Here is a 13,533-nt window from a genome sequence, read left to right as displayed (position 1 = left end):
GCTGATTGGCCGGCGGCGCGGGGCGGCGCGGGCGCTGATTGGCCGGCGGCGCGCGGCGGAGCGCGGCCGGGCGCGGCGCGTCAGTTCCGCGCTGGGCCCGCGATGCTGTCGGCGGGCGGCGGCTCCGGCCCCGGCGGGGCGGGCGGCTCCGGGCCGGGGCTCGGCGGCGACGGCGATTTTCTGTCGCGGTACCGCCTGGTGTCGGCCAAGCTGCGGCGGCGGTTCCTGCGGAAGCCGAACGTGGCGGAGGCGGCGGAGCAGTTCGCGGCGCTGGCGCGGGAGCTGCGCGCCCAGGAGAGCCTGCCCTACGCCGCCTGGTGCCAGCTGGCCGTGGCGCGCTGCGCCCAGAGCCTGTTCCACGGCCCCGCCGAGGCGGCCGCGCTGGCCGAGGCCGCGCGTCTCTTCCTGCGCCAGGAGCGGGACCTGCGGCAGCGCCTGGGCTTGCGCGGCGGCTTCGGCGAGCACGTGGCGGCGGCGCAGAGCTGCGGGGCCTTCGCCGCCCGCCTGCACCTGGAGCGGGGGCAGCCCGCGCTGGCGGCCGGGCCGTGCCTGGAGCTGGCGGCGGCGCTCCGCGACACGGGACAGCCCGCCCGCGCCGCCGCGCCCCTGCAGCGGGCGGCGGAGCTGCTGACGGCGGCGCGGCTGCCGCTGCAGGCCCTGCGCTGCCTGGCCGAGCGCGCCTCCTGCCTGCTGCTGGCCCGCGACTACGCCGGGGCGCTGGCCGCGCTGACGCGGGCGCAGGCGCTGGCCGGGGCCGGGCTGGGCGGTGCGGCCGGGACCGGGGCCGCGCCCGGCGGAGCCTTCCTGGACGTGCTGGCGCGCTGCGAGGTGTCGCGGGTGCTGCTGCTGCTCCTGCTGCAGCCGCCGCCCGCCAAGCTGCTGCCCGAGCACGCCCGCACGCTGGAGCAGTACTGCTGGGAGGCTCCCGACGGCGGAGCGGGCACCGGGAGCGGCTCCGGGAGCGGCGGGGGGCTGCCGCCGGCCGCCAGCTACCTGCCGGCAGAGCTGTTCCTGCTGCTGCAGTCGGCGGTGCTGGCGTGCCAGGAGAAGGACGCGGAGGCGCTGAAGGCGCTGCAGGCCGAGCTGTGGCCGCTGCTGAGCGCCGAGCAGAACCATCTGCTGCACCTGGTGCTGCAGGAGATGCTGAGCCCTGCCGGACAGGGGCTCTGAGCTGGGACAGGTCGGACTGGTCGCTTCAGCCGGTGCCAGCACAGACTCTATTCCGTTATTTATTTTTAATACGAGTTGAAGTAATGGTTGGTGAGAGAATGCGTTCATCTATCTACACGTCTGCCTTCTGTCATAGTAAACTGCTCACTGTATGTACTGAAAGTTGTCGTGCTTGGAAAAAGTGTAAGCCTAAAGCAGAAAGGCCATTTCAGGGCAGAAGGAAGCTGTTCATTAAAAGACTGTCTGCAATTTGCATGTGTTGGAGGATTTGGGTATCTGAATCAAATGTCGTTAGAGATGCTTTTTCTAAAAAATCAAACAAAAATCCTCCGTATAAAAACAGGTTTTCATTTTTTCCCCTTCCTGAAAACAGCTGACACTGCAGCCAGCACAAGGCCCTGAGTTTTGTGGTGGATGAAAGGAGTTGGTCACTGACCTGCAAGTGGTTCCTAGCGTGGTGGTGGCTTGACTCCAGTCTCTGTGGCAGCTGTTAACCCAGGGAACTGAGCCTGCACGGTGGCAAATCGACTTCATCTGAGGGAATTTGGGAAGGGAATTAATGGTGGAGGTGGTGAAGTTACACGATGGGCTATTCAATTCGTTTCTGCTGTTATCCATCTGCTCTCGGGCACTTCTGTCTCTTGCTTTCTGCTTCTTGGGACCTTTAGGTAAGGGCAGCTGGTGAGGAGAAAAACCCTTTAGAGGGGAAAAGACCCTGCTGTATTTGGTTCCTTCAGCTGTTGGGTACAGGCCTTGCTAAATTCCATCAGTGCTAATACACAGCCTCAGGCAGGGCAGGCTCTATCCTGGAGGCTGGAGATGCCCCGGGGTGAGCGTGTTGGGGGGATAAAGAGCAGTTCCAGGGTACCCAGCTAGTGGTGAGAGAAACAAACGCTCTCAGCCAGCACTTCCAGAGACCCTGCAGAGGCTGAGGCTTTTGGAAAGAAGGCAATCCCGTTTGTACACCTGGGAGAGAAGCCAGAGGTTAGAGGTAATTGTGTTAAACAGTAGTATTACATCTGATTTTAATATTTGGGTCTGGAGACAGCAGTTTTTCCAAACGCTCTCCCATTGTTTGTTTTTCAAGTGTTTCTCACCTTCCACACTTAAATAACGAAGAACTTGCCATTTTCCCTTTTGAAACGCAAACAGAGACGCTGCTAATTTTAAGAAGCCTTAATTACCACAACCCTCTTTTGACAAGGTAAAATGGTAGTAGAGAAAGACTCGAACTGGATGCTATTTTATGGCTAAGCTAGCCGTGAATGCGCCAGGCCGAGAGGCAAAACTAAAAACCAATGTGGGGAAACTCCTTATGTCCGCGTCCTTTTCAAATTCCATCGGACGGAACTGCGGCTCTGTAGCCGCGGTGGCGCCGGGGGCGGGCGGAAGGCGGCGGAAGGGGCGCGGCGCGGGCGGTGCCGGTGCCGGTGACGCGGCGCGCGGGGCCCGGCGGGACGGGGCGGTCGGTGCGGCGCGATCCAGCACGCGGCGCGGCCATGGCGGACGGGGACGGTGCGCAGCGGTGGGGACCGGCGGGGGCGCGGGCAGCCCGGGCGGGGAGCGGCGCGGGGAGGGCTCGGGGCCGGCGCGGCGCCGCTCGGGGAGGGCTCTGCGGGCGGCTGTGCCCCGCCGGGCCTTTGCCCCTCTGCCCCTCTGCTCTCCCGGGCCTGCCGCCGCTCACTCCCGGCGTGTCGCTCCCGCAGGTTCCAGCGTGAAGAAGCGGCGGAAGAAGGAGAAGCGGGCGCTCACCGATGATGATGTAGCGGTGAGCGCGGGGAGGAATGGGGGGTGGATCAGGCCGTGCTCGGGGGGCTCCCCCAGCCCCATCCCTGGGGACGCGTCCCGGGTACCGTGGGTAGGGCCCGGCCGGGCTCTCCCCGCTCATCCCGGCGGCAGCGCGGCCGCCCCGCGTGGAGCCAGCGGAGCCTCCCGGGAGGAACGGGGGGTGGATCGGGCCGTGCGCGGGGTGCGATGGGGTTCCCCCAGCCCCATCCGTGGGGCTCCCCCAGCCCTGTCCGCGGGGACGCGTTCCGGTACCGTGGGTAGGGCCGGGCCGGGCTCTCCCCGCTCATCCCGACGGGATCGCGGCCGCCCCGCGTGGTGCGAGCGGAGCCTCCCGGGCCACGTGGAGAGCGCGGCGGGAACGCGGCCCGCCGGCTTCCCCCGCTCTGATCCCGCTTAACTTCGCCCCCCCCCAGGACATCCAGCACACCGAGGACTTTCTGATCAAGCCCGAGTCGCGGGTGGCCCAGCTGGACACGTCGCGGTGGCCCCTGCTGCTGAAGGTAGGGCGGCTTTGCTCGGCCTCGTGGCCCGTCCGAGTTCCCGCTGCTTTTGTCCTCTGCGCCTGCAGGTGTAACCGCGCTGCAGGAGCGGCACACGTGGCGCTCTGCCGCCAGAAATCGTGTTACAGTGTCTCTCCAGCAGTATCGTTTAAGTTCAGTGAGTTTTTCCGTGCTTCGGAAAGATCCCGCCATATTTTTTGAGTTTTTCATTTGGGTCTGATTACGGCCTGTGGCGTGTGTAGGGTTCCATGTTGCTTTTGCTGAGTTTCTGGGGAATGTTCGGTTTATCCTGGATTGTCAATGCATATATTGTGCTGCTTTCCCATCTCCCTCAGTCCAGGATTTCTATTTTTTTAGATTTTTCTAAAATAATACCGTGTTTTCATTGTTGGGTCATTTTCATTTTGGAAGTGGTTCTGTCACTTAAATGTAAAAATCAGACCTGGTTATGTGGGAGATGTACTGCAGCACAACAGCACTGAAATCAAGGGAGCTTAAAAAGACTTGTAACTTCTGCTTGGATTTTGTAGAACTTCGACAAGTTGAATGTGAGGACAGCACACTACACACCTCTTCCTTCCGGTGCTAATCCCCTGAAGAGAGAGATTTCTGACTATGTTAGGTGAGTGCAATACAGGCCAGCGTGGTTTATTTTTCTTGCACAGTTAATACCTTCAAAATATTTTCTGTCTGGATTCCCCTTGTACCTTTCTTCTTCACTGCAGAATCAGTAAACATTTAAACAGGACCCACTGATCTCTCCCTTTAAAGTTTTCTTTTTTCTGGGGTTGTAGCAGGTCTGATAAACATGCAGACCACCTAAGGAATTCTCTGGGGTCTTCAGAAAAGTCCCTTGGCCTGCTGGGCTTTGAAACTGCTTGGAGTTTGTAGAATTTGGGGTTTTTTTATAAGTGCATGGGAGAATTCTTTGCCCATGGATTATATCACCTGTTGTGCATGGATGGAGTAGGTCATTGTCAGCTTACTGAGAGCTCATCGCTTGTCTGGCTGTATAAAAATACATTTCTTTGCAGCCAGGACAGTATTTCAAAGTTCCTGCACTGTTGCCATGTATGCCCTGATGCTTATCTCCCATTCCCTGCCCCTTTGCACCCCAGGTCTGGCTTTATTAACCTGGACAAGCCCTCTAACCCATCCTCTCACGAGGTGGTGGCGTGGATCCGGCGCATCCTGCGCGTGGAGAAGACGGGGCACAGTGGCACCCTGGACCCCAAGGTGACAGGGTGCCTCATTGTGTGCATCGAGAGGGCCACAAGGCTGGTCAAATCCCAGCAGAGTGCAGGTTTGTTCCATGCTCAGGGCCATTTGCAGTGACTGGGGATGTGTGAAGTGCTTTTGGAGACAAAATGGAGGTTTCTAAAACTTCAAAAGTTCAGTCTTAGTCTTCAGTGCCTTGACATTAAGGGTTATTTCAAACCACATGTTGTCTCAGGTGGTTTTTTCATTGCTTCTCTGGTGCTTGGGCTGATACAAGTCAGTGAAAACACCTCTGACATGGTTTGATGTACCAGTTGAACTTAGGGCCTCTTCTAGTCCAGAGAAGAAATAAATACAGCTTAGATTTATTTCCCTGGAAGAAGAACCAACTCTTAATAAACCATGCCCATTTCCTAGAAGAGATGGTAGGATTTCAGGGTTCTGGGGATGTGTGGCTGTTGAGCAGGGTGGACCTTGAGGTCAACATCAAATGCCAGTGGCCGTTCCTGACTGCTCTTGTCATTCTTTCAGGCAAAGAGTATGTGGGAATTGTTCGGCTGCACAATGCCATTGAGAGTGAGGCCCAGCTGGCCAGGGTAAGTCTCACGTGCTCTCAGCCATGCTGGGCACTGGTGGGAGATGAGAGGCCAGGAGTGGAGCTCAGGTGTGCTGTGTGTGAGGTGATGACACAGTTTATCCATTCTCTGAGTGCAGTGGAGCTGCCCTCCTGCAGCACCCAGCTCCTGTTCTAGGCTCTGGGTGCTGTGCAGCCTCCAGACACCCTGCAGTGTCCCAGTGTCCTGCTGGGGGCTGCTGGATGTGTGGCTGGCTGCCTGCAGGGGGGGAGCAGTGCTGGCAGGGTTGGAGCCCCTCCTGGGGGGCTCCAGCCTCACTGGGACGAGGGATGGTGTCTGATCACATGCTGCCATCTAATGGAAAAACCCTGGCTGTGTTCACTGGCATCTCGACCACATCACTGGCTTGGATTTGCTGTATTAAATATGGATAAAAATTAGGGTAAACCTTGTGCTTTCTCACTCTTGGAAGTGGTCACAGTTGCTGCAGATTCCAAGGTGCTCCTGCATTAGGGCACAAGTGTAAACTCTTGCTTCTCCTTCCTCCCTCAGGCCATTGAAACCCTGACAGGTGCCCTGTTCCAGAGGCCCCCCCTCATTGCTGCTGTCAAGCGACAGCTGAGAGTCAGAACCATCTACGAGAGCAAGCTGGTGGAGTATGATCCTGAGAGAAGATTAGGTAAAACAGGGCTTTCCTGCCTTCTTCCTATGAAACAGACAACTGATAAAATTTTCTGTGAAATGGGCTGCTTTTGGCACATGTCTTAAGACCTAAATCCTCCCATTGTCCAGCAGTAACTGCTTCATGCATTGCTTTGGTGTGCTGGGAAGCAAATCCCATCTCTTTTTGTGCTGCTGCACCCTTCACAGAAGAGCCAAATGATGTCAATTAGATGGCATTAGCTCTCAGGGCAAAGATGACCTTCATCTATCACCCCATGCTGATGGCTCTGGGAAGGGTTGGGCATGCAGCTTCTCATAAAGGATGTGGTTTATTTTCTGCTTAAATGTTGGGGTGCACTAAGTCCTGGCTGGGTGATAACAGGGGTGTGACAGACCCCCCCTTTTGAGCTCCACAGAATCCCAGGCGCGAGTGGAGGAACAAAAAGGCAGCAGCACGGGCCCTGGGGTGGAACTGGGGTAACTTTATTCGATGGCAAAACCCTGAACTGAGGGCAGACAGGAACACAAGGCAGGGAATACAATGTGTAAACCAATGGAGGGTTTCAAGGCAGGAGAACAGCTTAAGTAAACCAATGGGGTTTCAAAGGATACAGAACTGACAGGGAGGTTTCTAAAGGGAAGGGCAGGTTCGGGGAGGGATTGACATTTAATGGAAGGAGGAGTGAGGAGGGTTCTGGGGAAAAGAGCAGGGACAGGAGGGGTTGACAGCTGGGATGGGGGGGTTGAAACTTGGCAGGGAGTGGCCAGGTAACAAACAGAAAAACTAGCACTTAACTGAATAGAATAACAATGAGGGAACAATTCTAATTTTAGAAACATAGGATACAAAATGGCTTGTGCCACTCTAAAGACAGGGGGAGGACAATACGGAAGGATTGCAAAACCACAAATTAAACAGTGAATATACCAAATAAAGAAAAAGCTCTACAACATCTAAATCTCTCTATCCTGCCCTGCCTTTCAGGTATCTTCTGGGTGAGCTGTGAAGCAGGCACGTACATCAGAACCCTCTGTGTGCACCTGGGGCTGCTGCTGGGCGTGGGGGGCCAGATGCAGGAGCTGCGCAGAGTCCGCTCGGGCATCCTGGGAGAGACGGTACAGTGGCACCTCAAATGTAGCCACCCCTTTGACATGGGCACAATTGCAGCAGCTCCTGGGGACTCTGGGAGCTCCACAGTGTTAGGAGGAGGTTTGTGCATAGCCCAGAGCAGTGAGAGCTCTTGCTGTGGATGGTCTGTAACCAAAGTGTTGAGTTCAGTTCAGGATGTTGTTCCTGTTCTGGTAATTAAACTTTGGGACAGTGAGTGACTGGGAAGTGCACTGAGGTGGCTGAAGGTTTGTTTTATGTCACCTGTGTTTCTCAGCCTACAGACCCTGGTGTCCATGAGTTCAGGAGTGTGAACAGCTCAGGGAATGGGGTTCATTGGAATGAGCCTGGGAGGTGCAGTCTTGTGAGATCTTGGACACTTGTACAGTCTTTTCTTTCAGGTCATAGAGAGATCCTGCTGCTGGTCCAAACTCCAGAACTAATTTATTTCTTTGCAAAGCAGCAGTATCAGAGTGCAAGTGCTTCCCCACCCATCTGTGCTCTTGGCACTATAACCACTGGGTCATTTCTGAATTCCAGGTGTTGGGTGCTCACAGTTTTCTCAGAATTTATTCCATGTCACAGGTTAAAGAGCTGGTTAATTAAGAGTTTCATGTGGGCAAACCTTAGGCTGTAGATCCAAGTGCTGTCTGAGATTAGGAAGGTCCAAGTCTGGCAGCTCAAGCCAGGCTGATCTCAAGCTGCTGATGAAAAGTATTCTTTCCTCTCTTAAGTTGTGTTTTCATGCTTGTGGTGGGTGTCTGGTTTCACTCCCTATTTGCTCTTGGACTTCAGCTGTTCTCTTGTGCATGGTGGGAGAGTTTAGAAGGGTTTTGCCTTTGCAGGACAACATGGTGACCATGCATGATGTGCTGGATGCTCAGTGGCAGTATGACAACAACAAGGACGACAGCTACCTGAGGAGGGTCATCCTGCCCCTGGAGAAACTGCTGACCTCACACAAGAGGCTCGTCATGAAAGACAGTGCAGTGAGTTCCTGAGGCAGTGCCAGGGGACAGACAGACACTGCAAGGTGTCCCCCTGACTTGTGCAGCTGGTAGAACAAACAGGGGATCAGCAGCCATGGGATATCCAGTGCTGTCCTGATGGTGACTTGTGTAGATCCTCATGTGGCTGCTGCCAGAGCAGCACTAAGGGGCAGGAGCCATGAATTAAATACAGAATCTGCTCTCCTCACTTAAAGAGGACAATGATGGTTATGAGAGATCTGCCTCACCTGTTGTTTGCTGTGATGAGTGCTTTGCTTTCTCCTTACAAAGCTCCCAAGTTTTATGTAGTGGACAAAATCCCTGTTTACTTAGGGATGATATTGCTGGGATGGTAATGTCAGTGGGAATCTAAAAATTAGAGACACTTTATACTTTGATTCTCATAGTAACTTCTAAGCTCTTCCATTCCCTACATTTTCAGGTTAATGCCATTTGCTATGGAGCCAAGATCATGCTGCCTGGTGTTCTGAGGTATGAGGATGGGATTGAGCTTAATCAGGAGATTGTTGTCATCACCACAAAAGGAGAAGCCATCTGCCTAGGTATGGAATGCCTCCTTCTCCTTGTGTCCAGCTAACTGCAGAAATAACAGAATGTGTGACAGTAAGGGCACCACAAATTAGTTCCTGTGTGCAGAAGGTTTAATTAGTGCTTCCTGATGGAGAATGTGGGCCCAAGGCAGCTGGTTTTGGGCAGGATGTTGAGAAGCAGTGGCTGCATCAGTCCCGGGCCAGGTGTGAGGGGTTCAGCAGCTGTGTGATGCTCAGGTGTGCTGTGTGTGAGGTGATGACACAGTTTATCCATTCTCTGAGTGCAGTGGAGCTGCCCTCCTGCAGCACCCAGCTCCTGTTCTAGGCTCTGGGTGCTGTGCAGCCTCCAGACACCCTGCAGTGTCCCAGTGTCCTGCTGGGGGCTGCTGGATGTGTGGCTGGCTGCCTGCAGGGGGGGAGCAGGGCTGGCAGGGTTGGAGCCCCTCCTGGGGGGCTCCAGCCTCACTGGGACGAGGGATGGTGTCTGATCACATGCTGCCACCAGGCACAGCACACCTCCTGGAGATCAGTGCAAAGGGACTCCAGCAGTGACCAGGGTCTTCAGAGAAGCTGTGTGACATCCACTGAGTCCTTGGGGTGACACTGGTGGGGGTGTTGGTCATCTTGGTGCTGCCAGAGGCAGAACAGGCTGTCCCAGTTGTGCTGTTCAGGAGTTACTGACCTCCATGCCTGCTTCTGCAGCCATTGCCCTGATGACCACAGCTGTCATTTCCACGTGTGACCACGGCGTGGTGGCAAAGATCAAGAGAGTGATCATGGAGAGAGACACCTACCCCAGGAAATGGGGGCTGGGCCCCAAGGTGAGTGTGGGCCTGGGGCCAGTCCCAGGGCACTGGTGGGAGCGCAGCCATTGGGATGTGGGGCTCTGGGACCCTTGGGCACAGCTGTGCCTTCTGCAGGGCCTTGCTGTAATTCTGCTGTGGTCTCCTGGAGCTGTGATGGTGGCAGTTCCAGTGCCAGCTGTGGCAGACCAGTGCTGGTGGGAGTGAGGCTTTCCCTCCCAAAAGAGTCTGGGGGCCACTGCTGGTGTTCAGGCATGGGCTCCTCAGCTCTGCACAGCACCAGCCCTCCTCTGGGGAAGAGCCACATGATGTGAAGTGGATGGCATTAGCACTCTGTGCAAAGATGACCTTCATCCATCACCCCTTGCTGATGGCTCTGGAGGGGCTGGGCAGGAGCTTCTTTTCTTTCTGTTGCTTAAATGCACACTAAACTGTGCCTGAAGTGGGAACACCCAGTGTTGGGTTCCTCTCCCAACATGTGGTATGTTGGTATGTGGTAATAGCTCAGCTGCAGCCAGGCTGGCCTGGTGCAGGTTGGACTCAGAGCTCTGTGCCTGCCAAGTTGCTCATCCCATTCCTGTGGTTCAGGTGAAAGCTTTGGGGCTGCTAGCACATCTGTCTCATGGCAAAGGTGGGGTAATACAGGATGCTTCAAGCATTTTGGAGTCCTTTGTAAAACCCCACAAACAAGTGGTCCAGCTCAAATGCTGCAGGTCAGGCTGGAAGAACCCAGTCAAAGATCCAGACTCCATGATGTGCAGTTGTGTTACTGTTGCTGTGACTCCCCCATCAAATTAGCCATTATCTACTGATAAAGATGCCTCTTGTCTGATTTAGGCTTCTGGGCAGGGGATGTTTTGTCTCATTTGTTTTAAGGTCCTTGGAACAGTGGTAAATAGATGATGCTGTAGTTGTTGGCTTGTAGCTGGATTCCCTCCTCTTAGCTTGAGGGAGGATTTTCCCTACCTGGAGCTGCAGTTTGATTTGTGGCACTTTGCTTTCAGGCCAGTCAGAAGAAGATGATGATCCAGAAGGGTCTGCTGGACAAGCATGGAAAGCCCAATGAGAGCACACCAGAGTCCTGGAAGATGGAATATGTGGATTACAGGTGGGTATTGGGTGTGTGCCTCCCACAGGGTTGTTCAGAGGGGACCAAGGGCTGGGCTGGATGCTGCTATTTGTGCATGCATCATGTTAGGCTTGGCCTGTGGGGTGCAGTTGCATCTCTTGAAGTGCTCTTGGGCAGTGTTGGAAGGAGGGCCTGAGCAGACAGTTATCCCTTTTTAGCCTGCAGTGGTTTTAGAGGGAGTCAGTCTGCTAAATCAAAGGGGGAGGCTGTGCTATGCCCAGCCCAGCTGGCCCTGGTGCAGGCTGCAGGTCTCCCCTACACCAGCTTCCCCCAGCTCTGGGTGGTTACAGAGCCCTGGTGAGGGGACAGGGATTTGTACAGGCCAGAGCAGCACGAGGCAGTGACTGTCCTGGGCAACACTGGGATCTTTTCTTTCAGGGATGCTTCCAGGAAAGAAGCAGCTGCTGATCACCAGGCTGTTTCAGAGGTGGACAGGGCTGCAAAAGTGAGTATTGCCAGTATTCCCTGGCTCTTTTTTCATGCCCTTGTTATTCCCATTATCTGCACACACCTTGCACCTGCACTTTGGTCCAATGATGATTTTTAGTCCAGGGTTTTCCGTGCCCTTTGTTAGGCACAAGGTCAGTGCCCATTCACAGTTCCTTGCCTGGGACTGCAGCAATTTCCCACCACCCAGGGCATGATTTGCAGCTCAGACACCAAGCTACTGGCCCTGGGCAAATTCTTCAACACAGCACAAGAAATTATATTGTATGGAGCCACAACAGAGATTTGTTGTGTCAGAGAACCTTTTTGGAGACGACAAAGAGCTGCAGAAATGTCCATGCAAGAGTTGCACCTAAAATTCTGTAACTCAGGGTTTTGCATGCCCTTGGAAAGGTGCAGCAATGTTTTAAACTAATATTTGGGATACAGGAAACACTGAAAAATACAAGGGGCAGTTGTGGCAGAAGCAAATCCTAGACGGAGTCTGCAAATCACCCTGTTGTTAAATGAAGTTGTATTGAATCAGGCAGTCAGTTTTCCCCTCACCTGAGCTCTGTTGGAAGGTGTTGGTGTGTCTGACAGTGTGTTCCCCCAACAGAGAAAGAGAGACTCAGAGAGTGAAAACGAGGAAGCTGTGACCCCTCCATCCCCTGCCACCCCACCACCAGAGGAGCTGAGCAAAAAGGAAAAGAAAAAGAGGAAGAAAGAGAAGAAAGCCCAAGAGGCAGCTGAGAGTGGGGGAGAACAAATTGAGAGGGTATGTAATGGGGTACTGCCATGGTCCCAGCATGGTAGAGATTGCTGTGTGTCCCTGATCACCTCCAGGATTAGTGCACCAGCAGCCTGCAGTGTGTGTCCATAGAGTGCCAGGCTTTCCACAGCAGGGGAGGATGGTTTAGAGGTGCATTTTAAACTGAACTGGTGGTTGGAGATAGGGCAGGTGGCCCAGGACAGTTGGGGGGCTCCTGCCAGGCCCCCTCTGTGCTCTGGTGCCCTGTGGGAGGATGGTGCTGGGGTGTGCCGTGGGGACTGCACTGCTTTGCTCTTTGTTCTTCCTGAAATGGGCACTGGGGGATTCCTTTTTGATGGCTTCCTGACCTTCCCAACCTCTCCACAGACCAGTGAGAGCAGCAGCAAGAAGAAGAAGAAGAAGAAACACAAGGAGGTAGAAGAGAGCTCGGACTAAGCAGCTAGGTGTGTCCAAAGCAAGCAACCTCATCAGTGAGGAGGAGGAGTTTTAGGCCTTGAGAAGAGGAGAACTGGCTGTGTGGCAGAGGAACCAGCAAGTTCAAGTTCTTCTCTGCTGTTTATATGAGTGAGGGGGTGTTTGCCCTGCTCAGGTGCCCCTCTTCATCCTGTTTTAAGGGTTGCCAGAGGAGCAGGGTGCCTCACTATCCCTGCACTGGATTGATCTCTAAAGCTGAGCACCATGATGCCAACAGAAGTGGTATCTTCAGGGAAAGTGTAGCTTCTGGCTCTTCCTTGGTCTCTATTTTCACCTTAGTGAGGGTGGAATAATCTGTCTCCCCCCTCATGTGCTGCCTCTTTCTTCCTTTTCTCCCAAGACTGAGGCTGTTACCTGACAGTTAAAGAATGTGTTGCTTCCTGGAGGAGTGGCTTTGTCACAGCCCATGTGCATGGGTTTCCATGGGGACAGATCAGTTATTTCTGAAGGACTGTGTTTTGTTTTAACCTGGCCACATGCTTGGCTTCACCTTCAGTTAAATGAGAACAAACAGTCCACTCAGATTGTTTTTCACTCCTTTTTTGACCTTTATCATGAAAGGATTAGAGAATTTAATTCCCCCCTTTTTGCTTATACCACGAGGCTGTGCTTGTTCATGGTGTGCTGATTGCCAGGCCCAGCAGCCTCAGTGACCTGGGCAGTGTGTCCCTTTGGCTGGCTCTTTGCTCTTCTCTACCCTTTGTTGGACTGCAAAGCTTTTGGTTGCCTTGCCTGGTTCTGATGCCCAGTGTGCTGTGAAGGCTGGAGGGCAGCAGGTGACCAGGAGGTGACCAACATGTTCTTCATGCTGCTGGGGCTGGAGTCCTCCTGAGGGAAAGCTTGGTCAGAGGCAGCTCTGCCAAGGGGCATTCATTGGCTGTGGGCTTGAACGGTTTCAGATAAATCTGTTGTATTGCTAAGCTATCTGGAATTACTTGCTGGGGGCAGAAGGTCTCTCCTCTGTCACAGGGGTAGTGCTGAGCCAGAATTGAGTTCCTTTTAATGAGGAAGAACCTCAGGCTGTTTTGTTCTGAGTTTGATCCCTGCAGAGATTCTGTTAACTGTTGGTTTAACCTTGTGCACTGCTTTAGTCTTAATGGTCTATGCTCCCCTCCAGTGCTGGAGATGCAGGCAGAGGGGACAGCAGCTGGTGGGTGTTACAACCTGAGCACGGAAAAAGAAAAAGGTCCATTTTTATTTACTCTTTTTTTACAAAAAAATAATAAAACTTCCGGTTTTGAACAGGTGATTTTCTTGCTCCTTTGGTTCCTCCCAAAAGGTCAGTGGCATTAATGGGGCAGATTTTACCACACACCCAGCCTCTGCTCCTCTCCTGAAGAAGCTGCTGGGGCAGAGAAATGGTCATG

The 13,533-nt window shown here is 54.2% G+C and overlaps 2 protein-coding genes and 5 non-coding genes across 7 annotated transcripts; all 7 read left to right on the top strand.

Annotated features, from left to right (window-relative positions):
• The first annotated feature begins 102 nt into the window (after positions 1 to 102).
• F8A1 (coagulation factor VIII associated 1) lies at positions 103 to 1,419 on the top strand. Its single transcript, XM_058032750.1, has one exon. It carries the CDS (start codon positions 103 to 105, stop codon positions 1,168 to 1,170), a length of 1,068 nt encoding a protein of 355 aa, XP_057888733.1. The 3' UTR covers positions 1,171 to 1,419.
• Positions 1,420 to 2,619: 1,200 nt separating this feature from the next.
• Positions 2,620 to 13,415, top strand: DKC1 (dyskerin pseudouridine synthase 1). The gene is made up of 15 exons (XM_058032589.1): positions 2,620 to 2,685; positions 2,877 to 2,938; positions 3,372 to 3,458; positions 3,989 to 4,080; positions 4,577 to 4,761; positions 5,208 to 5,272; positions 5,804 to 5,930; positions 6,900 to 7,030; positions 7,868 to 8,011; positions 8,454 to 8,574; positions 9,265 to 9,383; positions 10,370 to 10,473; positions 10,873 to 10,939; positions 11,540 to 11,698; positions 12,059 to 13,415. The coding sequence occupies exons 1-15, from the start codon at positions 2,670 to 2,672 to the stop codon at positions 12,125 to 12,127; spliced, it is 1,548 nt and encodes a 515-aa protein (XP_057888572.1). The 5' UTR covers positions 2,620 to 2,669; the 3' UTR covers positions 12,128 to 13,415.
• LOC131088745 (small nucleolar RNA SNORD17) lies at positions 5,352 to 5,595 on the top strand. Its single transcript, XR_009115162.1, has one exon. It is a non-coding gene; the product is annotated as a small nucleolar RNA SNORD17 (small nucleolar RNA).
• LOC131088748 (small nucleolar RNA SNORD83) lies at positions 6,126 to 6,201 on the top strand. Its single transcript, XR_009115165.1, has one exon. It is a non-coding gene; the product is annotated as a small nucleolar RNA SNORD83 (small nucleolar RNA).
• On the top strand, positions 7,174 to 7,308 carry LOC131088751 (small nucleolar RNA SNORA36 family). Its single transcript, XR_009115168.1, has one exon. It is a non-coding gene; the product is annotated as a small nucleolar RNA SNORA36 family (small nucleolar RNA).
• Positions 8,811 to 9,054, top strand: LOC131088746 (small nucleolar RNA SNORD17). Its single transcript, XR_009115163.1, has one exon. It is a non-coding gene; the product is annotated as a small nucleolar RNA SNORD17 (small nucleolar RNA).
• Positions 9,666 to 9,741, top strand: LOC131088743 (small nucleolar RNA SNORD83). Its single transcript, XR_009115160.1, has one exon. It is a non-coding gene; the product is annotated as a small nucleolar RNA SNORD83 (small nucleolar RNA).
• Positions 13,416 to 13,533: the final 118 nt, after the last annotated feature.

The sequence above is a fragment of the Melospiza georgiana genome, chromosome 12, assembly GCF_028018845.1.
Source record: "Melospiza georgiana isolate bMelGeo1 chromosome 12, bMelGeo1.pri, whole genome shotgun sequence".
Classification (NCBI taxonomy): Eukaryota; Metazoa; Chordata; class Aves; order Passeriformes; family Passerellidae; genus Melospiza; species Melospiza georgiana.
Note: the sequence above shows the minus strand (reverse complement) of the source record. Positions and strands in the feature narration are given on the sequence as shown.

What these genes read in the sequence shown, in the direction of transcription:
- F8A1 (XM_058032750.1), top strand. Translation starts at nt 103, where the DNA reads ATGCTGTCGGCGGGCGGCGGCTCCGGCCCCGGCGGGGCGGGCGGCTCC.
- DKC1 (XM_058032589.1), top strand. An exon ending in CAAATCCCAGCAGAGTGCAG is followed by an intron (nt 4,762 to 5,207) that starts GTTTGTTCCATG and finishes TCATTCTTTCAG; the next exon opens with GCAAAGAGTATGTGGGAATT. An exon ending in AGGAGAAGCCATCTGCCTAG is followed by an intron (nt 8,575 to 9,264) that starts GTATGGAATGCC and finishes CTGCTTCTGCAG; the next exon opens with CCATTGCCCTGATGACCACA.